Source organism: Tetrao urogallus (genome assembly GCF_951394365.1).
Source record: "Tetrao urogallus genome assembly, chromosome: 6".
In the NCBI taxonomy this organism is placed as follows: Eukaryota; Metazoa; Chordata; class Aves; order Galliformes; family Phasianidae; genus Tetrao; species Tetrao urogallus.
In genome coordinates this window covers 5,278,138-5,305,511 of record NC_136819.1, presented here as the reverse complement: position 1 = coordinate 5,305,511, position 27,374 = coordinate 5,278,138, and the positions used below count along the sequence as shown (strand labels likewise).

General features: G+C 37.6%; 1 protein-coding gene across 1 annotated transcript in view; it reads right to left on the bottom strand.

Annotated features, from left to right (window-relative positions):
- The window catches only part of LOC306947880 (leucine zipper protein 2-like), a gene marked incomplete at both ends in the record, with an annotated part of 143,086 nt that overhangs the window by 66,172 nt on the left and 49,540 nt on the right, over window positions 1-27,374 (bottom strand). The window contains 4 exons of the mRNA XM_079537324.1: window positions 712-774; window positions 6,290-6,371; window positions 8,936-9,006; window positions 10,451-10,568. Of these exons, the coding sequence (XP_079393450.1) occupies window positions 712-774; window positions 6,290-6,371; window positions 8,936-9,006; window positions 10,451-10,568 (334 nt within the window). The remainder of the gene's footprint in view (window positions 1-711; window positions 775-6,289; window positions 6,372-8,935; window positions 9,007-10,450; window positions 10,569-27,374) is intronic.

Genomic DNA, 27,374 nt, shown 5'->3' with positions numbered 1-27,374 from the left:
ACCCAGTCAGGCTGAAGCTGCATTCAGTACCCAACAATGAATAGAAGAAGCTACACAACTGCTTTTTGTTTTCCCTTCTCATGGGTTTTCTTGGACTGAGTTCGGAAGTGATTCATGGCAGACTCTGTACAACTGCTAGTGAAGTACAATAAAGGGTACTAGTGAGTCGAAAGAAGAGAGCCCACACAAATCCTGTATACAGAATTCAATTTCATGAAAGACTACTAAGTTAATAATAAGGCAAATAGTAAACAACTCTGAAAGGAATGGTCAAACAACCAATTAAAAACCCAAACATATCTGGAATCTGTTCAAATACAGTGTATCAGAAATTCCCAAAGCCCTAACTGAATCTATAAAACTAAGAACGTCAAAGGAAACAATTCAGAAAAACATGCTGAGAGGAAAAGATCATGAAAAGCTATTAAAAAAAAATCAAGTTAAACAAAGAGTGATGTAAGAAGGAATTTGACAGTAAATTCAACAGTATCAGCTGCAGAGGTGTTTGTTATCCGGTAACAACCTATAAAAATTAACCAGTATATAAGCATACACTATAGGGCATAGGCAGGAATAAGTCCTTGAACTCCACAATTCCAGTGACTGCAGATGATGTGAAAAGTGAGGCAGGCTTGCGTGCTCTATGAGAATAGCATTTGTTATCACCATTGTTACAGGTAATACTGATGCACTTCAGTACTCCTCTCTTACCTCATTTTGGAGGTCCCGGATCATTCTGCTTTTCCTTTCCATTTCTGTCTTCAAAAAATTAATCTACAAGTTGAATAAAAATACTGAGTGAGTTTCTGAAACTTAGCTAAACACCACCTTAAGCTTATTTTTTTTCTTTTAACTTTATTCATAGCTTAAAAAAAATAAACCATCCCTAGTAACAACATATCTTGGAAAACTATTGTTTTAAACCAGATTGGTATAGGTCATCACTTTGTGTTTCATGATTAACCTATAAGTGGATACCATGATATTTATTGGGAAACTTAGAATTGAGGAAAGAAAATCACTATGCATAAAACCCCTCATTTGACTTTCGTGCTAGTAGATATAGCTTTCTTTGTAATCAAGTCCATGGAGATCTTCAGAGAACTAAGGATTTTTTTTAACAGTAGGTTACTAACAGTCATTAGTCCTAATGAGAACAGATCCAAGCTCCCCATCAGTATAATTTATTAGAGTATTGTTCTTCCTTAGTCCTAAATTCAAGAGAACGTCAATGCTCCCTCAAAACGTATCAGCTCTAGATCTGGATGAAGATACAGCACTGAATTTATTGACTGTGCTCTCTATACGTTTGTATAATCAGTGAATGTACAGACATTATAATTATGGAATATACCAGAGAACTTGGCTAAGCAGGTTACTATACAATAGAGAATAGATAGAATACTTACTCATGTCCTAGGCTCGCCGCAAAACTCCAGAGGAGTGGATTTCCAGAAGAGAGGATCTCCAGAAGAGATCCTCCCCCACTGGTAGTCAGCTCTTAAATGGGTCTAGGAGAGGTGCAGCCAGGCTCCACCCCTTCCAGCAGCACAGGTGAATTGCCTTCACCTGTGCTCCCATGGCTGACTCATTGCTCACCTCAGATGATCAACCAGAGGTTCAGGCTATGATTCAGCATTTCCCATACAACATTGCTTGTAAATATCAGCTAGGTGAAGAGACAGTTAATGTGGCCAGCAACTTGCATGATTATCTTCACCAGTCCTCACATAATAATGGACGATAAAATTGTTTCAGAATCTCAAGTTGAGAAGTACAATCAGAAAGCAAATAACAGTGCACAAACCCCCTTTCAAGTGTACAAATTCTGCTTTCAGCCTCCAAATCCTGATATATATGAATAGGCTTTTGGGTTTTCCTCTACCAAAGGCATGCGAGCTAAAAAATTTAACTATGAAACTCTACATCTTTCCCACTTTCTACTCACTTTTTGTTCTTGTTTGACATTCAACTCTTTTCTAGTGTTGGCTTTCTTTAATTACTATCTAGCTAATTATGAAAACACAATGAAAATGTATTGGTGTTCTAAGGCTGAGCTCTATAATGCTAAGCAAGGACACTGCTTCTGTCTCCTGGAGACAGACATTCAAGGTACACAGAGCTTTGTGTGCTTCAGAGCTCATTACATTTATTAAAGGCAACAGCTTCCATCCAGTAGCCTTTGCTCAACAGCAGAATGTGACCTTGAAATGCTGAAATTAGATTTTTCCCCACTGAAATATAGAATGCTTTAGCAGATGGCTGTGATCTAATTCTGAGAGACAGACAATAGTTAGTTACTCATCGCAGAGGAAGGACAAACTAATACCAACACAAAGTCATTACTGCACAGTCAAAGCTCATCTGTACACTTATTTGCTTACCTGCAGACACCTTTTACACTGCTTAGGACTAAGGCAGGAATTATTAAGATGGGACTGAAATACCTTTACTGGCATATCTGTAATACCACTGTTAATATCCATTAACTCTAGTACAGTCAGTATTAATTTTCATAGTCTAATTTTCAAGTTACACCATAGGAATTGACTCTGAAAGCCAAGAGAATAGGAAGCTATACACACAAGAAATATTCTATCTTTTGATAAAGTGAGAAAATAATCCACAACCTGTTCAATATTTCTGAAAGCAAAGCCAAACACAGTTTATGCCTGCTAGGATTCCTTAGGTGAATTCAAATTTAAATTGTAATTTGTGAATTAATAAAAAAACATTTTTGTCATAGAGACATGTATGACTTTGTCATAAAAACTATTAGCAAATAATATATTTTGGAGTGAAATGGACATCTCATCTTTTTATGAGTTAGTGGTGGTAAGAGATCTGGCAATAGATTTCTCACAATTCAATCCTGCATGTTCTGTTTGTGTTGTATTACTAAGAAGGTCCTAGTGATATCCAATTAACCATATCATTTTTGCTTAGTTTTTAACGTCATGCACAATGAGTTACTTAATTCTAAGTTTTCATAGCAAGCACTAAGCAACTAGGAAAAAAGATTTTACACAGGCGTATTTTCTCCTCTATTTTGACAAATTGGACAATAATACACTGTCAAACTGTCACTGCGTCTTTCTAAAAACTGTTAGTGTGATATAAAACAGCAGCAGGAACAAAATGAAAAAGGCATTCTAAACTTAGCCTACCTACCCTACTTTCCCTATTTATTTCCCACCCCCTCCCTGTTTCTTTGGTAATTTCTCATCTTCATTAGAAAAAACTAGTCCAGCTGGTTCTATACACTCTGATTGAAATTAATCGGAAAGAGCTTTAAGTAGTGGTTCCTTTTCACATATAAATAAAGCTATGGTTTAACTTTTTTTAAGAAATACATTCACTGCAAAGCAACCTATTATAAACTACTACTACTTTGGTATTTAGTACTAAAAAGTTTTACCAACTTTTACTGATTGCTAAAGGAGACAGCAGGTTATTCCTGAATGTTTTATACACGTATTATACACCTAAATCCAGTACAGTACTCCCAACAAACTTTATTTTAGAAACACCTTTTGGCAGACAAATAATCCACAGTTGCGAGCTGGCTAGTAGACCAAAAAAGATCTTCACAATTCTAAGCCTTCTGGAAAACTACTTGACCTTGAACTTTGCAACACAGGGCCACTGAAAAATTCAAGCCATCCTCATCAAAATAGTTTTTCTCTGCACTTCTAATCATCTTGCACAGATTGGAGGTAGAACAAGAGATATGAATTTATCATAATCCTGCCATATAACTCATCCCAAAATAAACTGATGCTCTTTGTATGCTGGTGCTACAAATGCAGATGACAGAGGACCTAGAAAGGGAGTCACTCTCACTCAGGGCCCCCAGTCTGTCCTCAGCACAACTGGAACTGTCAAGGACAGGAATGTCTTTTTGGTTCCTCAAGACTGAACCTCTCCGTCAGTCCTCAAAACAGCTTCAGGAGTTATCCACTGAGCCCTATCACTACCTCAGTAAATCCACAGAACAGCAACTTTTTAGCTGTCCTAATGTCCTTGGCTTCTCTAATATTGAAGGGTTTTTAAAAATTGACTCCAAAGTACTTTTGAAATATTTGTTCAGTCTTTCTGCTGGTGAATAGATGCATTTTATCCTCAGGCATAAAGAAATAAGTGTCACAAATCAAGGACCCAGCACAGCTTTCCTTAAAATCTGAGGTCCATTTAGTATTCTTTTATTAGCAACTTTTAGAACACAGTTCAAGAATTCCATTTCCCTATCTATATAATCAATGAATATACAGATGCTATAATTAAGAAATATACAGGAAAGTCAGGCTAAGTAAGATTATTCCAACAGGAAGATAATAAATGGAAAATGCTTACTGACGTCGTAGGTTTACAATATTCTCTACAAGGAGTGATCTCCTGGAAGAGATCCTTCCTCAATGGCAGTCGTCTCTTACATGGGATCTAGAAGAGATGGAGCCATGCTCCAGTCCTTCGGTAGCACAGGTGAATTACCTTCACCTGTGCTCCCATGGCTGACTCACTGCTTGCCTCAGGTGGTCAATCAGAGGTTCAGCCATGATGCAGCAGTTCCCATACACTATCTAACCAGATGACAATCCTCTACTTTAAATTCTATTATAAACTCAGGGGGGGGGTTGTTGTTTGTATCTTGTTTAATTTTCTGTGATAGATTTGTGATCTCCCAAGAGTATTATACTAGGAGCTGAATTTATGCAAAGCACCGTTCTTAAAGCTAAAAAAAAATGCTGCATAGCAAAACACAGAGCCAATAATCTCTTCACCTCAGCTGATATTTATTTTACTACAGCCAAAATAATCTTGAGTAACAAACATTATATAAAAATTAAATAACATGTTTTCCACATTTAATTTGTAGGGCTAGAATTTGGTTTGTCACCTCAGCTATGAGAATGTATCAGTGCATCTGGAAAAGACAATTAAAAACAACTTTGGAATAGCATGTTTTGAATATGTAGCAGAGAAGATCAGGCCCTAATCTTTTATTTCAGAGTGATATATCTGTTTACAGTACAAAACATCTTCAAAGAAGTGTTGATTTTTTTTTCTATACATATTCTGCTCAAACTATTGAAGAAGATTCAAAATATACCTCATTTTTTTCAGGTTTGGTCAGAATACTACTTGCTTATTTCTTTCCCCTCAAGACTAGATGAGGGCTTTTATTCTCTAGAGAAGTCTACAACTACTAACAATTCAGTAATTATATGCTGTGGAGGAACATTACTTTAGCGTAGTATAGTATTCTACTTTAAGCACCTAACACATAGTTTAGATGTCATGAGTACCTACTCTGGGTCAATCTGGTCCACAAATTGGACCAAAGATCTCTTACTACGGACACTGTAATATATTCATTAATTTCAGAGAGATGTCTTTAATTCCTAAATATTAAATAACTGCAATTAAAATTGAATGAAACTAAAATAACGAACTCTCTCTTGTTCACAAAGGACTGAAAGCCACACAGAAATCACATCAAGGCATTTCTGAATATTTGCTAAATTGCATATTCATACATATATACAAGTACCCTTGTACTGTGAGCCTGAGAACTGGTAAAACATTACTAAATAAGCCATCAATTACAAAATATGAAACTAAAAAATATATCCACAAAACCTGTTAAGAATCACAGAACACTTGAGGTTTATAGGAAATAAATCTCCAAAAATTATCTAGCTGATTAATGCTCAGCAATATTCATGCTATAAAATTACCACTGAACAAGACTGGACCACTTTCATATTTATATCCAAGAACTAAACAAAGAATAATTTTTTTTTTTTCCCTGCAATAACAAAATTTTCAAGGCACTGTTTGTGCCTTGAATTTATACCTTCCAGTAGTGATAATGAGATCTAGTGTTGTCAAGACTTAACTTTCTCTTACTTACTTTCATGCTGAAAATTAGTAGCAATTAAGAAAAAAAGTCAGTGGCAGTATGACAACATACTTTGGTATAGATGAGACAAGAGGTCCATAAATGTAACCTCATAAGGCATAAGGACTTGGGTCCAAATCTCCAAGAAGCTGGATACACACACCTACATCCCACAGAAACTAGTGGAAAAACATCTACATTTTCTGCAACATACCAATTTTATCCACCTCCTTTTATTTGAACCTTACAGAGTACTAATGCATGTGAAATCTTAGGTTTTGTTTCAACATGTAAGACATCTGAGATAATGCAAAAAACTTAGGCGAGGAGGATTTAAAAAAAAAGATGGAAGAAAAAAAAAAAAGGAAGAGGGACAGACTCACTCACAGTAGCTTGCTGCTTCTCTGCCTTCTCAGCTGCCTCATTAAGCTGCTTTTGAAAGGCCTCCTGAAGAGATTTCATTTCTTCCCTAGGCATTGAAAAAACAAAACATAAACTTCATCCCAAGAGTCCAGTACAAAATCATTCTTCAGTTTCCAGAGAAGAGTGACAAATGTGTTGCATTTACTAAGCGTCTTGCTAATAAAATTAAAATGACCTCATGAACTATCGTGCCAGTACAAGACAAAAATTTGTTCATGATGGAAATTTACGCTTATCAAATGTCCTGTTTTGCAAAACATCTGCCAGTATATAGTCTCTAGAAAAAGGAATTGGTACAATAAAAGCAAGGGAAGTGGACCTGGAAATACACTATAATCAAGAACTACTCATTCTAGAAAGAAACAACGGGGAAACCAATAGAAGATGCTGGAATACAACTGCACAAGAAGATGTAATAATTTGGATGGGGCAGTAGTGGATTCAAGATATTTTTGCATTACTAATACAATCAGAGTTTCTCCAAGGTGATTACAGCAGGCTGAGATCTTCTGGTCATCTCTTTTACCCACAGGTGACACATTTTGGAGCTGCTGCAAAGTACAAGACTGACAAATTTCATAACTTTTGCAGAGCATTTTCAGAGCTGTTGCTTGCATCAATAAAATTTAATGAATAAGGAGCAGCGTAGAACCAACTTTACACTGAGATGATAATTTAACTCAATGAAAATCAGCCAGGAAAAAAAGGCAGCAGGCTTGTACAAGAACAGAAATTGTGAGCTGCTGAATCATCTTTTTTTTTTTCTTTTTTTTTTCTTTCTTTTTTTTCTTCTTATTTTATAGCTCTTTTATGTTCGCAGTTTGGAGAATGCTGGTGCAAACAGATTGATCTGAAATAGAGACCGAGCAGCATGAAACCAATGCATCATCAGCACAAACCAGTTCTATCATTACATACACAAATGCAACCATTCTGAAACACGAACAGTGCACAAAATAACTGACCTTGAGATATCATACTAAATGACCAAATTATACTTGCCAAAGTAAACTCACACTAAGGCAATTAAATAAATAAATAAATAAATAAATCTAACATGAAATCAGAAGGGCTACATTAATTTACACAAGCTGAGATTCTAGCACTCCAAACTTTACTTTAGAGTTCATCACTGCAGAGCATAATCAAAATGGTGCTCACAGACCAAGTGCAGCTCACATTTGTCCAATCAAATCATGATATATTTTGGATTGTAGATCAAATACAATAGATTCAAGCAGAACAGTATCAAGTTCATCATTCTTCACTTGCTGAACAAGCATAACCTGAATCTGCTGGCAAAGAAAGTGATAAATTCTATGAGGGGGACTTATATTGCTAACAGTGGCTTCTCATACTGCACGTGTCAAAGTAAAAGTGAGAGCCTGTAAATGGCCGTCAAGAGCCCACAGTAGATACAAGCCATTTTCTTGGGGCCTACAGTAAAAGCCTTTTATTTTCTGCCGGAAGGTGAAGGCTGCTTGGTCTTATGCTGCATACTGGATTGCTCCAGGGTCGGTATCTGTGAGTTACTGTTGTGCAGAATACCTAGTGGTTGATACACTTAAAAGTCCACATTTGGTTTTAGGTAGACCTTGAGAGACTTCAAGGGGAGATTTAAGAAATATATCAGGAAATTACATTTTATTATACAACTAAGAAATACAATTTTCCCTTAGCAGACTAGGTTTTCCTATCTGCAACTGGGAAAGCCTATTTACTGAATATACTTTTAATTACTAAATAATGGTTTTAATCAATTAGCATTACTATTTTTATATAAATTACACAACAATCTACCATTGCAAAACCAGGATCATATATGAAGGACACATGGCAAGAATAGCAGCGATGCTTTCATTATAGCCATGTAACATGTAATTGTTTAAATACCGTACTAGCTGAACAAATTCTTTCATCATTTAACAGATTTATATGGAATATCTGAAACACTCTTATCTATTCAATCCTTCTCCATGGAAGCAAAATTGAGAAGATCTGTATTGTTTTCTTATGGCTCCAACTGTCACAAGCAATCTCAAATCTTCATGTGTGCTTCAATAAATACATTATCAGCAGTAGAAAGATTGAGAGATTTAAGTCATGTATTTCTAGCAATAGTGTACTATTACTATTTCTTTGTTTCCAGAGAAAAATACGAGATATGGGTGCATTCATTACATAATGCTGTTTCAGACAATGTGATTCCTGTAGTAGTAATGTTTACTTGTGATTGAAGTTGTATTAATGCTGTGATTTACCCGTCTGAACTATAATAACAAAAAGAAGTAGGTCAGAGAGTGCTGAATAATGACAATACGAAGGAATAGGAAGTTTCATATTTAAATGTTTGGGAGAAATACAAAATCCTTTTTCTTAATAGATATCTCCCCAACTGATGTCCAATATCAGTTCATATGTCTCATATGTTTCAAAAACTTCTCACAAGATAGCATTCCTTGCCTTTATTTATGTTTATTTATGTTACTGCTAGGATCAGTAGACTCCAGACTATGTGAGTGTTTATATTTTAAGGCAAAAGGAGGGACGATGTTTTCCAATATTGTTGCTTTCAGTCTAAAAAGTGAAAGGGAGAAAGTATGCTCTTACCTTTGCTTTTTGCCCAGTTCAAGAAGTTTCTGCACATCACTTCTGGCTGACGCTTCATCATTTTTCAAAGACTGATAACAAAGGAAAAGAATCAATTACCAAAGTGATCTTGAATTCTGCTCATTTGTGAAATCACTGATTGGGATCCGTTTCGTAAAAACGCTCCCAGTGAATTGCCATGGGTGAGAAAAGGAGGAACACCTGACTATGATTTTTACTGTAATTCAGCACTGCTAACTATACATCATTTTGCAGCAAGCACTACATTGCATCCGACTGTGTAAAATAGATTAAGAAACAAACAAACGACTGAAAGCACTAAGGAGGCATGACAGAGATCAGTGTGTGTGTACAGAATTCCAGAGAATTACTTTTGTATCTTTGGATCTCTGAGGTGTTGAATATGAAATACCTCACAATATGATTTTCCTGAGTACTACCTTCAAACTGCTGCATAAAAAATCCCCTTCTAAATTACCTTAGCAAAAAGAAGATAAGTAAAAAAAATGCAGTGGGAAACTACTGGTGGTGCTGAGGTGGGGTTGGGTGGATGGAGACCACCCAATGTTCTATAGGGCACCATACACATTAATTTCAAGGAGAGAAATCTTGAATATAGGAAAATAGAGCACAACAATATGCTACAATACAGTATTGGCACACATTGTCTCTATTGTCCTGTGCAAAGATACAAGGATGCCACTCCTTATATTTTTCCTATCTAGCTTACATCAACATAAGGGTACATATGCAATGGCAGGAGAATACCAGCCTCTAAAATGCTATGCAATACCAAAAACCTCAGCCAGAAATGAGCCATTGCTAGACTGACAAACAGTCTCAGGCAGACAGGCATACTCTTAAGTGATCATCTGATGATTTCAGTACAGGATCCAAAGCAAGATCTCTACTTTTCATTCTACGGAGCTGATATGATGGCAGAGTTAATCTGACTATTGTCCTTTCAGCCTGCCCACATTACCCAGAAAACCTCCTTAGTTAAAGCAGAAGTGTTCATCAGCTCTGGATGCCTAGCTGCCAGCTCTTCTAACACTGTCTGTCAGTTAAACTTGTAAAGTAATCCCCTGCAGTAAATCCAGTCAGTTGGTGTAGACTGCATGTCTGCAAAGTAAAGTTAGCAGCTACATTAGGCTTCGTAGATGCAACTCATCAGCAAAGATGTGGCCTGCAACAGCAAAGGAAATCCTTTCATAGTAGCTGCCAGGTTCAATGTGTGGGAAGTCCATTATGATTATTCTTTTCTGTTTCTTCTTTTGTTCTGCTACATTTTGTTTGTGCAACATTTTGTTTGTTTTTTGTTTTTTTAATTACCCAATTCATTTAGATTATGTTTTCCTTGAGACCATCCCTTTTACTCTCAATGCAAGGTAAACAATGCACGCTCTAAAATCAACAAAAACAATGACATTTTTATTTATTAGCAGCAGATAGACATTAGTATGAAAAACACAAAGTAAGTAATTCTAAGTCCCAGAAACCCACACATAACCTAACCTGGAGGTTTACTTTAATTCCCTCGAGTTCTTTAGAAGTCTTCGACAGCTGTCGAAGAATATTGCTCCTTTCCTTAAAGACTTCCTTCAGCTGTCTCTCCAGTTCTTCATAGCCCTGTCTAACACAGAAAACAAAAGCATGAAATCCTCTCAAAACATTCTTCAGTGCACTTCAAAACAGTATTAGATTGCCCAGATTTAATTAATTAGAACTATACAGTATCTATAGGTTCCAAACTGGAATGTGGAAAGATCTGTCTGTCCATATATACAACAGCTTGTTTTCTCCTAATACAGATCAAGAGATGCTTTGAATGACAAAGTGATGTGCTGCATCTGAGTATACAAATCAGACTGAAAATACTGGTGTATTGTCTATGGCAAGCAGGAGATTGAGCAGATGTATTTAACATGTGTGGTGGAATATAGTGTGAGATCTCTCCTGTTCTGAAAAACATCCTGCCATTGAAGTCAAGTAAAACTTGGTATGAAGTTTTTTGTCACCTGATAATTTTGGGCAAGGACAATTCAGAGCTGTTTGAACTTTGCAAGGTTTATTTCATTTAAAAATTTCCCCCAAATTAATCCTCACTGCAGTACAGAATAGAGCTGAAAATATGCTAAGACGAATCAAATGCAAATTAATTTATATGGGAGAATGTTTTTTTCCTATCATTTCTAAAAACAACAATTCCTGCTTAGATTACAAGTGTATTTTCTAATGTTTCTGTAGAAATCCCAAATGATGTCAATTCTATATTTTTGGTCCAGTGAAATACAGACCCAACTCTCATATACTATTTCAATCAAAAAATCCCAAACATCTCAGTTAATTCTAAAACAGCATATATTTTCAGATAAAATCGTTGCCTTGAGGAAGACTTATCAGCAAGCTGGAGCATCTGTTTCCCCCTACAAGTGCAGTAGAAACCTTTTTTTTTGCTTTGTTTTTACTTTCCTCACAGTAACTCTTTTTATCAAGGGAATAACAAAATTCAAGCCTGCAACACACGGGTGCTATTTTATGCTCAGATAGAATCATTGAATCCTTAGAGTTGGATGTGACCTTTAAAGGTCATCCAGTCCAATTCCCTGCAATGAACAGGGACATCCACAACTAGATCAGGTTGCCCAGAGCCTGATCCAGCCTTGCCTTGATAGTCTCCAAGAATGCGGTATCCACCACTCTCTGGGTGAGGAATTTCTTACCAGTTGTATTATCCTCATCTAGAAAAGGAAAAACCGCTGGTCTTGTTGGGAACCTCTGAGAATGACTTTACGAACACACAGGGTGTCCATATAAAGAGGTAATATCAGGACTTGGTTATAAGTCACCTAAGTAATAATACATCAGAAGTAAATGATCCAGTACAGGTCACAGTCCAATTACGGATTTACAAGAAAATCCATACACCAAGGATGTGAACCTTTGAATATACAATGCGGCATTTACACCCCACAGTTTAGTTCATGTTTTCTCAAGCTGAATGACAGAATATACTGCTAGATGAATTAAACCTAGCTACTGCAAGAACGCTTGATAAATACTAGCAGTCTAGTTGCATGCAATGAAAATAAAATCTCCAGCATTAAGTTTTATGTACAAACACTGACAGTTTTTGTGACTGCCCCAGCTATCTGATTTTTTAACTAGGAATATGCGATGGTCAGAAAGCTATCTCATCTCAGTGCTTCAGACAACATTACATAAAACTAGCATAATGAGTTTCAGAGAATACCCTCATTTTAATTTGATAACGAACAGAGGTCAAGCAGGAATTTCCTCCTGCTGTGGGGTAATAAGGCAGTTTCAGTAAGGTCACCACTTCCTCCTTAAGCAGCACAATGCATGTATTGACCTCTTGCCATTGAACTGTCATGCTTTTGTTTAAAGTAAAACCTTGCATTAAAAAATCTGTCCAAGTGGTAACACTGTCTTAAATAATCACTTCCAATTAAAGACCCAAAAAGACATGCTCCCTAGCCCCCTCCCCCAAAATAATTCCATTACACATGTATTAAATCTGTTATCTGAATTTTAGGTTACAACACTTAGTCCATTCAGCAAAATGAAGTGTTATTTCCAGCAAATCCATCTGAAACTAGAATACTAGAGCAAATACTATAGCAAACAGATTACAGGAAACATTTCAACAGATTATAAATTTTGGTGTAAGAAGGAGAAATGTCTATCAACTCCATCTCTCCATCACTACAACTCTGACCACTATTTCTTCAAATATCAGAAGTTCAGCTTTTAGTCTTCAAAATAAAGATCAAGACTTTTCCCTGAATAACATGTACAATGGCAGGACAAAGGAAAACTGATTTTGTTTCCTGAGAAAGTGAGAAAAAGATTCATATCAACATAACTGAAAGTTGAAGAAAAGAATCTCTAAAATGAGTGAACTTGAGATAGAAATCACTCACGACAATAGAGCATCACATCATTGCCTTTTCTCTATATAAATATGAGCATTTTTAATCATGAAGTTCAGGGGGAGGGAGGTTACTGACAACCAAGAAACAGAATGAATAAAACACGCAATAGGTAATACACATAATACAGTATCAATATAATATAGTATCATCTAACCTCAGCTTCAACTATATTTATAATTTCAGTCAATTCTGAATCAGTTGACCTGTGGGAAAAAGTCATATAGGCATTTTGCTGAACAACAGATAAGCCCTTGCTGAAATACAATCTGCCAGATATAACCACTTTGCACACTCAAATGGCATTTCCATAATATGTTTTGTATTCAGCCATTATCTAACCACTGTGTTTCAGGCTGAAGAAAATACATTATACTAAAAGGAACATGAAAAAATTGGGATTTAAGGGAACCAAGGAACATTTTTATTTACCTGTCCTCCATAGCTTGTGTACAAAATATTTGATTGAATGCTTCCCCTCTACCTACTGAGAATCACGCACAAGTATGTAGTTTATTAACTATTCAGAGAAAAAATCCCTTAGTCAACACTTACATGAATTCTAAACAGGCTTAAGCATCCTATGTATTTTAAGTGCGATAGCCCACAAAATGGTTGCAGCCCAGATGCGTTTTATTGGGTTTTTCCACAACTAGCAGCTAGAGAATCAGGCCCTTTGCATCCACTTCCTCTGACTTGTTAATGCATGCACTCTAAATAAAACAAAACCAACCTGGCTTCTCTTTGGCAGACCCTTGGCTCTGTAGAATCAGTAACCCACCAGAGAAAGCACACAACTGCCAGTTCCCACAAAAGGAGCAAAAAGAGACTTCTGAAAACTTGTAGTTGGCATAAAACAAGGCTCCGAGAAATAGAACAGCAAGTTATGTGTTTAACTTGATATTGAGAATGACAACTCAGGGGGAAAAAAAAAACCAACAACTTTCATTGATCTACTTTAAACTGCATAGGTCACGAAAAGTGAGTTAACGTCACGAGGAAGGACAGCACAAAATGTTGTGATTCCACACTAAAATAACTTTACCTAGAGCAATAAATCCTTACTGAATTCATACAAATGTAATAAGGAGCAGGCACATAAACCCTCTGAAAGCTATTAAACTCTGCACAACTACTCAAATACTGCATAAATATAGACTTGTCCTCTGCATGAAAACTTTGCCTTTCACATCAGTTCAATAGGATTTGGTCTTCAGTAGGAAATACATTCACACTAAAACCTTTCTCTTTTTGATAGGTAACACTGCAATTTTTCAGTTCTGATATTCTTCATCATTTATATCCACAACACTGCATCTACCTTTGTTTTCTACCGCAAATCTTTGACTGTGACCTCAGTGTTAATATCCTCAAATACACAATACATGCAGTAGACTTAGCAGATAACCAAAACCACTTTCTTCCAATAACTCTGACTAAGTCAGGTTAACATTTCTGTCTGTGTGCTGTGTTAAATTCTCTACTTACTGGCTATGAGTACTAGCATAGCACGCACATATCTGTCTGAAAGAGACAATACATCACAAAAAAGCAACTTCTGTACACAGATTGTTATGAAAGCTACATCAGAATGGAAGTATATCAAGGTTCTTATCTTGGTTCCCAGATATTGGTAGAAAATTTCTCATTTCAGTTGGCTCTTACGGCATTGCATCTTTAGTCTTCCAAGATTCCAGTCTTACCCTTATCCAGGGCAATCCTGAATCTCTTTTGGATTCACAGCAAATTTTTCAAAACTAACTGTGGGTCCAGGGTAGTCTGGCTGTGGTAAGCTTCGTTGTTTTGTTGTTTAAACTCTTATCCCCTTATAATGAGTAGGTCACCTGCTCAGCAATTCCATCAGCAAATCTGTCCCGCACATTCTCTTCAACCTGTTACAGTGGCAACAGAGCTTTAAACGGAATAGACAGAAGCAATTGCATAGCTCCTTTTCTGCCAGAAAGGCAACTTTGAACAATTTCACATCAAATTTGTCTTTGAAGTATCAAGCCAATCTAACTTTGTTCAGTCCACTGTGAAAACAGATCATCATCTCCAAACACTACTACCGTCTGCTTGTACAAAATACAGGATCACGCACTCTACAGCACTTCACTTGGAATATTTCAGACTTATTTCTTCAAAATCCAGAAAGTTCTGTTTTGTGTAGAAACCATTTTCTCATAAAGCTGTGTTTAACAGGAGGGTTTTATTCTGCTGAGAACTGCTGAACTTGTTGGTGTTGCTGCTATAACATGCATTTTTCTGCAACAGAATCATTCAAACATGCTACATTTCTCAGAAAACACTTGGGCATCTATGACAAAACCTGCAGGCATTTTTCTCCCTTCTTTCCACTAGTATTTTTACCATGTTTACTTGTTTGGTGCATAAAGCATTTCATAAACACTATTTTTGTGTTCACCATGGATTTTCCACAGCACATCACTTTCTGAATGATCCAAAATCTGGAGTGAATTAGGTTTTCATTAGCATAAAAGTCCTTAGTGAAGAGTGTCATAAGGTGAAAAGGAACACTAGGAAACAAGACACTAAAGAGGACTGAGCATGGGAGAGGCTGCAACAGAAGAAGTATTACAATCCAAGCCATACACAGCCAGTAGCCTATATCAAGGCTCACCACACTAAATTCCAATTGCTTACTACACGCACCCACTTCTTGTCCAAAGCAAGTTCATGATGCTTCTACAACAAGGAATGAGAACCTGAAGAACCTGCATGGATACACCATATTGACAATTGGATGGTGAGTCCATAGCAGCTTCATTGTTAAGTGACTTTGGGAACACTAGAAGTGTTATGACCACCTTTACAACTTTTCTCTTCCTTGGCTTTTTAGTGAAACTAAGCGAACTACAGCTATCTGAGAGGTTTTCAAAGGTCACAAGATAAATTATAATGTAAAGCATTATTAAGTGCAAATATAAATGTTCCTGACAGTTCTGACTCTGATCTTTTGAATCATGAGAAGTACACCAGAAAAGGAAAGAGAGGTTGAACAGCTAAACTCACCAGTTATGGAATACAAATCAAGTGCTAAAGAACCATATATTTCACAAATTTTCTTCACGAGTTCTTTGCAAGTTCCATACAAATCTATGCTTGATGCTGAGAAAATTCTTTTGAATTTGTAAACTACAGCTTAAATATATATATGTATACATATAGATATATGTATGTATATACATACATACATGTATACATAGACACACACACACATGTATAAAGCACACACTGAAAGCAAATGTCCATATCACTTCCTAAAGACCTTCCCGTTCTCAAATTCTCAAATACTAACTCTTCCCTCAGCATATGGCTCCATCAGTAGCCAGCATCTAGGACATCTTGTAGATAGTATAAAACGTACCTCTTACCCTCACCTTAACCTATTTTTATCAGGCTCCATATATAATAATATAAGTACTTCTACAGCTACATCAAGAGCTATGTGAAATGAACCTGCTCAGAGTTTCTAATTGTCATAGAACAGCTGTGAACATGCACATTTCTCCTCTCATTACCCATGCGCTTTGAATGACATTTCCATTGCAAAGATTTTCAGGATCAGTGGAAGCAAATACCACAAAGCAAACTTGTCAGTGCATTTTGTGAGATCAAAGTTTTGTTTCAGAGAATGGCATATGAATGTGCCTGAAATTTACCATAGGTGCAAAGTAAGGAGGTTGGATCTGTATGATGGGCATTATTTCTCACCTCCCAAAAAGAAGAGCTTCCTTCAATCTATATGCCGCCTATTTTTGCTCAGTCAGAACTCAGCAAGATATGAATTCATGGAATTCTCCTTAATTTTAACGCAACTTCCACAAAAAAAAAAAAAAAAAAAAAAAAAAAGGACAAAGGAGAGGGAGGTGGTAGGTGTTGTATTGTCTTTGTAACTCTCATTCATATGAACTCAAAAACAACCATGGAAAAAAAAATGGAATGAATAGGCTCTAGTACTACTACAACAGAGCTGAAATGATGCAAATTTATACTTCTACTGGAGGGATGTCCCAGGTTATTAGCATGCTAATAATAGCATGACACAAACACACTGTCCAACTTCCAGTGTGCAGATACTACTGGAACTGAATGTTCTGAAACACCTGATGTGTCCAATTTCATCCAGATGATTTTCTCCCCACATAAAATTAATATAATAAAAAAAGTAAAGAGTTCAAGTCAAAAGCCATTAAGGAATTACAATTTCAACAACCCCAGGTACAACTTCAAAATCCTCCTCTCTAATTCCCCATTTAAGAAAAATAAAGGTCATGGAAATATCTGGTCCATTTAGCCTGCACATATTTTCCTCTCTCCTAAATCTGTGCTCCTAACCAGCGCAGGCTTACCTATGTTAGGAAAAAGCGGGGGGTGAAAATGCACTTCGGTTGAATAATATCCTCAAATAACTCTGAGAGAGGACTGAGGAAAATCATATCTCTCCAGTGCAAGCACTTGTCTTGACACACCTTTCCTACTGCACCTGGATGGAATACTGAAGAGTGCTCTGACAGCGAGAAACAATCCAAGCTTTAGCAAAGATTAAGTACAAATTCCCACAATCAGCGTGAACAGTAGTCAGTCTTTCAGGAAGCTGTAAAGGAGGCACTTGATTTGTCGCTACTCTTGCCAAGAAGGTTAGAAAATCAGTGCAGCTGATATATCCCAGCAGCAATTTTAGGGGCCTATTGATTTCTTTTCTACCTGAACTGGAGAATGGTTTTCTCAAGGGGAATTACAATACAAGATCACTTACCAAGGACAAGCCCATTCTTTTTCAAAGTGATGTATTTTGCCTTGTTGTATTTACACCAGATGTGTAACTAAAGTAAATGTGAAAGGATTTTAATCATACTGAATTATTTACTGGTATTACTAGATAGGAGAAAGGATTTATAACTTCCAGGGTGAAAGTTGCAGTTAACATACCCCTCCCCATGATTTGTGCTAACAGCAAGAACTGCCACATTGACTTCCTGATCATCCATCCTTTGCTCTGTCCCCAGTGAACAGTTCAAACAAAAACAGAAAACATCATCTGCATTTTCACACCAATTGTTCCTTCCACCTGGCACACCTCTTCACATGAAGCCAGGAAAGCAATATATATGGCAGAAAGTGAAATCCTTTGTATGTATGTGTCTACATACTTACACCTAAAAACACACCCAGCCAAAATACAGCCCCAACAGCAGAAAAGGCTGCCCAGGACCACGTCCAGTCTGACCTTGGGCATCTCCAGGGCTGGGGCATCCACAGACTTTTTGGGCAGCCTGTACCAGGGCCTCACCACCCTCTGAGTTATGAATTTTATCCTAGCATCTAACCTAAATTTCACCCCCCCCCCCCCTCCTTTTTTTAATTTTATTTTAATTTAAAGCCATTCCCCCTTGTTCTAACACTAGATGAACCAGATGACTTTCTAAGGTCGCTTCCAAATCAAACAATTCTATGATCCTATCATTATTTATCTTTCCCTATACAAAAAAAGCTCCTGTAATGCAAGAGAAAAAAACACATGCAAAATATGAAAGAACTGCATGCACTGAATGGAAAAAAAACCTGAATTGCTTAAACATTTTGCCCACATTTTTGAGCATCTCTTCTCACATTTTAGATTCATTGTGGAAATTAAAAAGAGCTTCCAAAAAGGCACCTTGACTGAAAAGGCTATTGATTTCAAGAATATTCACCATTTAAACATTTAACCGAACAAGGATCTTATATTTGAACTCAACATTTTCTTTTTAAGCATGATTTCATTATATAGCATAACAGATTTTTGACACTTGCCCTTTATATTGAATGTTTTTGTACAAGTCTGAATGTATCACCTCTTTCAAGAATCATGTTAGAAGTCAAATGTCTTACATCGCATGAGATCTCTTCAGATGAAATAAATAAATCGAATCAGAAATAGAACTGAAAGCTTGACCTTGAAGTTGCCTTTTCATTTCTACAGCTCTCAGAGGTACCACAGCACTAGGGCTTTTTGGGTTGTGAGTTGTTGTCGTTGTTTTTTTGTTTTTTTTTGTTTTTTTTTTTATTTTTTGCTTGAACAGAAGTCTGAATCAGGAAAACCTGGATATTCAGCAGAGACTCTGGAATCTCCACTTATCATAGAATAGCTTCGGTTGGAGGAGACCTTAAAGATCACCTAGTTCCAATTCCCTGCCAAAAAAAGGGTTACCAGGATCCCATTCAACCTGGCCTTGAGAACCTTCAAGGATGGAGCACCCATCCTGGCCTTTGCCAGAGCCTAACCACCCTCTGAGTAAACAGTTTATACCTAACATCTAACCTAAGTCTCGTCTCTTTTAGTTTAAAGTCCTTCCCCCCTTATCCTATCACTATCAAACCAAGTAAAAAGTCTGTCCCCCTCCTGCTTGTAAGCCTCCTTCAAGTACTGGAAGACAGCAATGAAGTCTCCCCATGGCCTTCTCCAAGCTAAATTAGCTCTCTTCTGGAACTGCTCTGACAGCTCCACATCCTTCCTGTACTGGGGGACATGGTACTCCAGTTAAGGCTCACCAGGACATAGTAAAGGGAGACAATCCCCTTCCTCTCCCTGCTGCCACCACTCTGTTGATGCAGCCCAAGATGAAGTTGTCCTCCTTGACTGCAAATGCATGCTGCTGGCTCAGGTCCAGCTTCTCGTCCGCTAGGACCCCTAAGTCATTCTCTGCAGGGCTGCTCTCAGTGCTCTCTGTACTCACCTGGGATTATCTCAACCCCAGGGCAACACCTTGCATTCGGCCTTGTAGATCCTCATTAGAGTCTCGTGTGTCCAGGTCACTCTGGATGGCATTCCTTCCTCCTATTGTGTCAATTTCACTACACAGCTGTGTGTCATCAGTAAACTTGTTGAGGGTGCAATCAATTCCACTGTTAATGTGGATGACAAAGATGTTGAAGAGCTGGTCAACATGGACATCTAGGAGACGCTGCTCTTAACTGGCTTCCACCTGGACACAGAGCCACTGACAACAACTCTTTGGCTGTCTTGGATTATCTCCTCACATGCATGTTTACAATACATGGTACAGTGCAATCTCTTGTGTTAATAAGGGTGCAGAAATATCTTAGCCTTTCAGGTAGAGATTTAGATGACTATAAGGTGTCACTTGTGCTTCATTAATTGCTTTATTATTTATCACCTTTAGATTCAGGGTACAGTTACATCCATATATACTGGGTAGATTTAGACTAGATATGGGTAGATTTAGACTAGATATTAGGAAGAAATTCTTCCTTGTGAGGGTGGTGAGACACTGGAACAGACTGCCCAGAGAGGTTGTGGATGCCCCCTCCCTGGAAACATTCAAAGCCAGGCTGGATGGGGCTGTGAGCAACCTGGTCTAGAGGGAGGTGTCCCTGTCTATAGCAAGGGGTTGGAACTACATGATCTTAAAGCTCCATTCCAACCCATACAATTCTATGATTCTATGATTATTCTACTGATTGGAAATTAAAACAATTAACAATTAACATTTTCTGAACATTAATTTAAAACAATGAAGGTTATGCATACATAACCATCATTATCAGCATCAATACAGTGGTAACTTAGTGACAGTCACAGCAAACACAGAAGAGATCAGCAGCTTTTAACACAGTGAGCTATTTTTTAAAGAGCAGCTGACTTGCTATTGTTTGATTTCATTTCTTGCTTGTCTAATAATCGAAGTGTGCTGTTAATTCTTCCACTCCCCAAATCAAGGTAGCCAATGCAACTGTGATACCTGAATAAAAATCACAATTATTTTTTAGAAAGATAACCCAAAATGTAAATGATGCACAGTCAAATAATATTAATATTCAGAAAAAGACTTAGTTAGAAATGGCAGACAACTTTGGATAAGAACATCCTAGATTTCCGAGGAAAAAAAGCCAGAAATAGAAACCACTACAACAAGACACAGCAGTACACGCAATCTGGAGGCAGTAAATGCAAATACTCAAGATTCATAGCTCCTATTCAAGTGTTCAGGACCCTCTGGAGGAAGCAATCACAATTTGGCAGTTGTTAGATGTGATACTAAAAGATGCTCAAAGCCCAACTTTTGAACACTGACTAAAATGAGATGGAGCCCTATTTCAGCCCTTTAAGCTGACTATGCAGGAATGATTTTTTGCTCACTAAGAGGAACACAGGTCAGCAACTACAAGGTGCTTATAACAAGACATTGGTTAATTATATTCAAGAAAATATTGCCAATATTTTATAAGTGCATTTCCTGTTCTACAAGAAGCAACCATATTTACTCAAAGTAAAAAATATCTAGTTCAGCCAGCTTGCTTCACATTGGAAATGATGTAATAAACGTTAACTTCCTTTAGTAATTCCTCACTTCTAAAACTTGAACTCATTGCATTTCTATGCATTTTTGTACCACACATAAACTTTCACAAAAAAGGCAAGAGGCTTAGAGCACTTCAGAGCTTTATTGCTAATGCAGCAGAAAATCAGTTTCTTGCACAATGCAGATGGATCTTATCGACATGAGGAGATTTACACTTGATTTTCACTTGTATTAAAAAGAAGGCAAGCAGAAGAACCCAAATACAACCACAATATAACAAATAAAAATAGTGACATAGAAAGCAATTGAATACTTGAGGAAGTAAGTAAATACGTACACAACAGTAAAGTTTAAATTGTTAGATTATTTCTTGAAATCTGGACAGAAACAGGCTATTTTCTGACCTAGAATAAGAAAGCAAATTTGCAGAGAAAGCTGAAAAAACTTTGGCTCTTTTCCCACTTGAAGATGACTCTAGTTAATAAAGGATATATTAATCTTTCTGAAACACTGGAGAGAAGCAAAGCTATAAAGAAATGTCAGGTTTGGATCATTTAGAAGTGATTTTCCATCAGTGGCTTATGTTACTGCAGATATAAGCCAACTATATTCATATAACTGCCTGCAGTTATCAGCTGTAATACACACACTGTTTTAAACCAATATTTTTGAAGAATTCCATATAATTCAAACAATAATCCTCCTTCATGATACGGGTACAATAACTACTACATTTACATCATTCTTCAGATAACTTATACTATTGCACTTCACTTTCACCTACTTAAAACAGATCACTGACTTCTTAGCAGTCAGAAAATTTTAGCATGTTTTAACTGACTTTGCTTGCTTCCTAGACAAAAGCATCACTAAATAAGGTTACCTTGGCAGAGGTCTGCTTTGACTCTTTTTCTTAGACCCTCTTTGGCAAACATCCTAAGGAAAGAACGCTGATCTTTGCAAATGTCAACCTTGCTATTCAAACCCATCAAGAGCAGAAAAAAAACCAAACAAATAAAAACAACAAACCCCTAAACCCTGTAACTATTCCCAAATCGGACATCTAGTGCTGCACCCAGTCCATAAAGTCATTAGGGTTGAAAAAGACCATTCAGATCATCTAGTCCAACCTTCCATTCATCTAGATGCATGCTCCTCAGTCTCTTAAACAACATTTCTAAAATGTAATGGGATCAGGGAGGAGAAAATCTTCTGTATGTGGAGCATTTGCAGCTGATAATAATGGCTTCGTATATCCTCAAGGAATTTTAATACATATGTGGAAAGCACCACAAAATACACTTCCTGAGATGTACTGGCCTTGTAACACTACATGAAAACGCATGCTAATGGAATGTAAAGACCTACAGCAAGCTGCCCATTGATTTTATCATAAAAATACCCCAATTCATGTCTACAGCTCTGAATTTCTGTAATGCAGTCTGGCTCTGCATCTAGCAATGTCAGATTTATGTCAAGTTGTACATGATATGAGTTCAGAGGTCCTAAAGCAATGAATTACTGATGTGACACACTAACGCACTGTGCACACGTGCAAGATTTCAGCCACTCTTTTAATCAGCCTGCAGCTATATGTACTTTGAGCTTACAAATCCCAAGAGCTTCAGCCAATACTATCATATACAAAGACCATTCGCCACAGATGCAATGAAGTTCATTCCATATCTGTTTGGTTTCGAATTTTTTCATTTTAATGAACAGAAAAGAATGAAAATAAATCACACACAAAACCATTCAGCATAAAACCAAAGGTCCAAGCTTTCTGAGTAATTCATGGCATAGAGGTTTTTCTTCCCATTGCATCATATAAGACAAAAACCTCTTTTCCTGAAGTACTGGTTCCTTTTCTGTAGTTACTCTTTTCAACATGTAACACTGAGTGATATAAAAGAATATTATTACAACCATCTATCCTCTAGATGAGATTTGTACAGCCATTTCTTATCTGAGGAGTTCATAACTACTGCTTTATCTCAGAACGGAGAAACATACTGCTTGACCAAGCATGGCAGAATTGTCTTTCTTCCAACACATGCCTTATCTACCTTATGTTTATGACCTCTGGAGTAGTTTTTGCTACATTTCAATATCACCTACCATAGACCCAAATTGTTTTAAAGGATTTAGAAGAAAAGAGCTGAAAATATAGAAAAAGATAATTTTTGAAATAAACCAGTCACTGAGTCTGAGTCACTGACCATTTTCCAACCCAATCAGACCGTTCCCTCATACACCTTTTTTTCCTTTTCATATAGAACAAATTCACGCAGGGCACAAAGCATACAGCTAATAATGGACAGTTTCCTCTGATTTATTTAAAACTGAAGCAAGAGCTGTTGTCTCCTCCATAAAACAGCAGGTGAACCATAATAGCAAAATCAACAGAGCAAAAAGCAGGACACCCATACTACTGCTCTGAACCATTCCAGATGTGATAGTTCTGGGTCAGCAGCTGAATACTGTAACGGGAGAATTGTGCTTACAAGAAAAAAAAAAACACAAAAAAACCCCTCAGATCCCAAAGGTAACCAAGCAAGGAAGCCACACATGTTAAGTGTTGATCTCACCTGAAAAAAGACTTTCACTTCCACCAAAAACACTCATATGGAATTTTTATACAGATTCAAGCATTTTGTGACACTGCAGTTCAATCAGTTCAGTTAGATTATTATGCCAGTATTAAAATGAGAATGTTCTGCTGAGTATGCAGATTATTTACTTTAAACCTACTGTTTGAACTACATGGATATTGGTGTTTTAGAGCAAATGAAATAACATGAAGAAAGGTTTGACGTGTTTTCATCCCCTTACACCAAATAATTACTCTTTCATGCAGTTTTTGGCAAAGTATCAAGTTTAAATGGTTTGTGTTAAATGTAAATAAAAATACAGAAAATGGGGCACCATTCAAACTCAGAGCTTCCCCCTGCTTCAATATTTATGCTTCAGTATTTTCTGTAAAGAGCCCTGAATGTAAATATACATCATCATTATCAATGACTTTATGAAAGAAACAGCAGTTGGACTGTAGTGTTCTGGAATGGGATTGTCCAAGCCTTTTTACCAGTATCAACTCTGGTCCCTATGCAAAAGCCCATCATGATGCTCCTATGAGTTCCCAGGAATCCCCAGATGGGATGGTACCCAGCTATGCAGAAAAGGATACAGCCCTGGGTGCTGAGAATACAGAGCATGGCATTAGAGAGCAGTGTGACTTATGCGTCCCTGTAGACGTAAAGCAACTGTATTCATAGAGAAGATTAAGAGCCGATGAAACAGACCAGAGAGAATGAAAAGCTGCTGTATCATTTCTGGGTGTCATTTGGAAAAGACTAATTGGGAAGCTAATGTTTGGAGTCTGCTCAGTATTTAGCACAAATTGCACTTCATTCTATCCTTGCTCTCATCAACACTTGGAGAACTAAGATAAAAATAATATTACTGAGGTGAAGATACTATCATTAAGTGAAAAAGCATACGCTATCAAACTACTCTAACTGACAAATCTCCGTGCAGAGCACTCTGAGTCAAGCACAGACTGTTGTAAAATGAAAAGGTGAAAAATAGATGGTACCAAGCCTTCACATTTCTCAGCTTTCCCCTCTTGTGCATGCTATGTGCACAACAGATACACAGTCAGAAAGTCACATGTGGTTTTACCAGCCATTATCCTCTGCTTATAGCACTGACTCAGTAATAAAAGGACATATTCTCATCAGTGCATGATATAAACTATAAGATGTTTTTTCTGTTGCTTGGGGTGTTTTGGGGATCATAAAAGCAACTGTTTACAGTTGAACTTCAGCTCAGGATTTACAAGTGAGTCATTTTGGAACATGGCTCTTGTACAGAGCAGCTGAGGGCACTTGGGATGGTTCAGTCTGGAGACGAGGAGGTTCAGGGGAGACCTCACTGCTCTCTACAACTCCCTGAAAAGAGGTCATGGCGAGGTGGGGGTCAGCCTCTTCTCTCAGGTAACAGAGATAGGATGAGAGAAAATGGCTTTAAGATGCATCAGAGGAGGTTCAAATTGGATATTAGGAGAAATTTCTCCTCAGAAAGAGTGGTCAGATATTGGAACAGGCTGCCCAGAGAGGTGACAGAGTCACTATCCCTGGATGTTCAAGGAAAGGGTAGATGTATTACTTAGGGACAAGTCTCACTGGTCTATACTGGTGGTAGGTGGCTGGTTAGACTTGACACTCTTAGAGGTCTTTTCCAACCTTAATGATTCTATGATTTCAAAAAAAATTAAACACATCATTTTCATGAGCAGAATAAGAAAAGGAATATAATCAGTGCTTTTGCCTTAGTAGTTCAGCCTGTGAGCCAACCACGAGAGGAAGCACTCCTTCCTATCTACCACAACATGACTCTGAGCACCAGTTATTTTGGGCTTCTTTCAGTTTTCAGTACCCAGCAGCTTTCTTCCTCTGTGACTGTAGCTGCTGGATACTGAGCATTACTGAACAGACAGATAGCTCTGAGCTCTTCTAAAACCTGACTCTTTGAAAAAACCCAGTGGTGTGGAAAAAAATGAACAACTGGTATGGGTGACTAATTCAAGTTGTGTCCCCCAGGGGTCAGTACTGGGGTCCATCCTGTTTAATATCTGATGACCTAGATGAGGGGATTGAGTGCACCCTCAGTAAGTTTGCAGATGACACCAAGCTGGGAGGGGGTGTCGATCTGCCTGAGGGTAGGGAGGCCCTTCAGAGGGATTTGGACAGGCTGGACCGCTGGGCTGAGGTGAATGGGATGAGGTTCAATGAGGCCAAGTGTCAGGTCCTGCACTTTGGGCACAACAACCCATGCAGCGTTATAGGCTTGGGGATGAGTGGCTGGATGAGTGTGAAGAAGAAAGTGACCTGGGGGTGTTGGCTGATGCTTGGCTGAACATGAGCCAACAGAGTGCCCAGGCGGCCAAGAGGGCCAACGGCATCCTGGCCTGCATTAGAAATAGTATGGCCAGCAGGAGCAGAGAGGTGATCATCCCCCTGTACTCAGCACTGGTGAGGCCGCACCTCGAGTACTGTGTTCAGTATCACGTGCTGCATGATATGGTTTAGTGCTTGTGGTGGCAATGGTGATAAGGAGACAGTTGGACTAGATGATCTTGTAGGTCGTTTCCAACTTTGTGATTCTATGATTCTAATTGTACCACTTTTTCATTCAGTACATAACACAGGCAAAAAAAAAAACATTTTAACCACCAAACTGTAATGACTCAAAGCAAACCCACAGGCTTCAGCTACACAGTATCTAAAGAGCATTAGGAATAAGAGATACCACAGCATGTATTCTAAATTCTGAAGAGAACAAAGGAGAGATTGCAAGCTCCCAGTGTCCTCTCCACACTTCATGCAAATTCTGTAGTCATGCAGCTGGTGGGCTCAGAATTGAACTGGATTTGTACTTATCATTTAGAATTATTTCGTGTTCTGGTTCCCACGCATTCGTTTTTCATGTCATCGTTTCCCACGGCTGTCAACTGCAGAAGAACAAATTTACTCAGAAGTTAAGGGTTTTCAATCTTGGAAAAATACATTTTTTTCTGTGCATCCTGGATTCAGAATTTTACCTTTTTGTCTCATGGCTTGCAAGCAAACTGAATAGGCCAGAGTAAATTCAAGAGTAAAGAGGAAATAATAGTGCCCTGTGAATAGGACAACAGATCTGCATGTAAGAGAAATGGCTCCGTGTCTGGGCTGTTTTGATCCTGCTGAAGACTTTCATCCTGTGAATTTATCTCATATTGCCTGAGGCCATCCTTGGCTTTTTGCAGAACCCCTGTAGTACTTCCAGTTCTGCTGAAACATGCATTGCTTCATATTCAGCTTACATTTCATCCTGGAGGCTACACATACAAATATTTCTGAAGAGCAAAGTTTCCTGAAATAAGATGTCATTTTGAAATGGATTTTCACTTATATCAAAGTTTATAGAGGAAACTGTGCTGTTAGTTAGCCTAGCCACCATTAATTACTCTCTTTTGCCCTGAAGATACCATGCTGACTGAGAGCAAAGCTCATATAGACAAAATAAGCAATCACACAAATAGCAAAATGCAATGAGAAAATATAAAGTTTAATGTTTCCAGACAAGGAAACAAGGTAATGAGAAGGATTTGAGGCACAG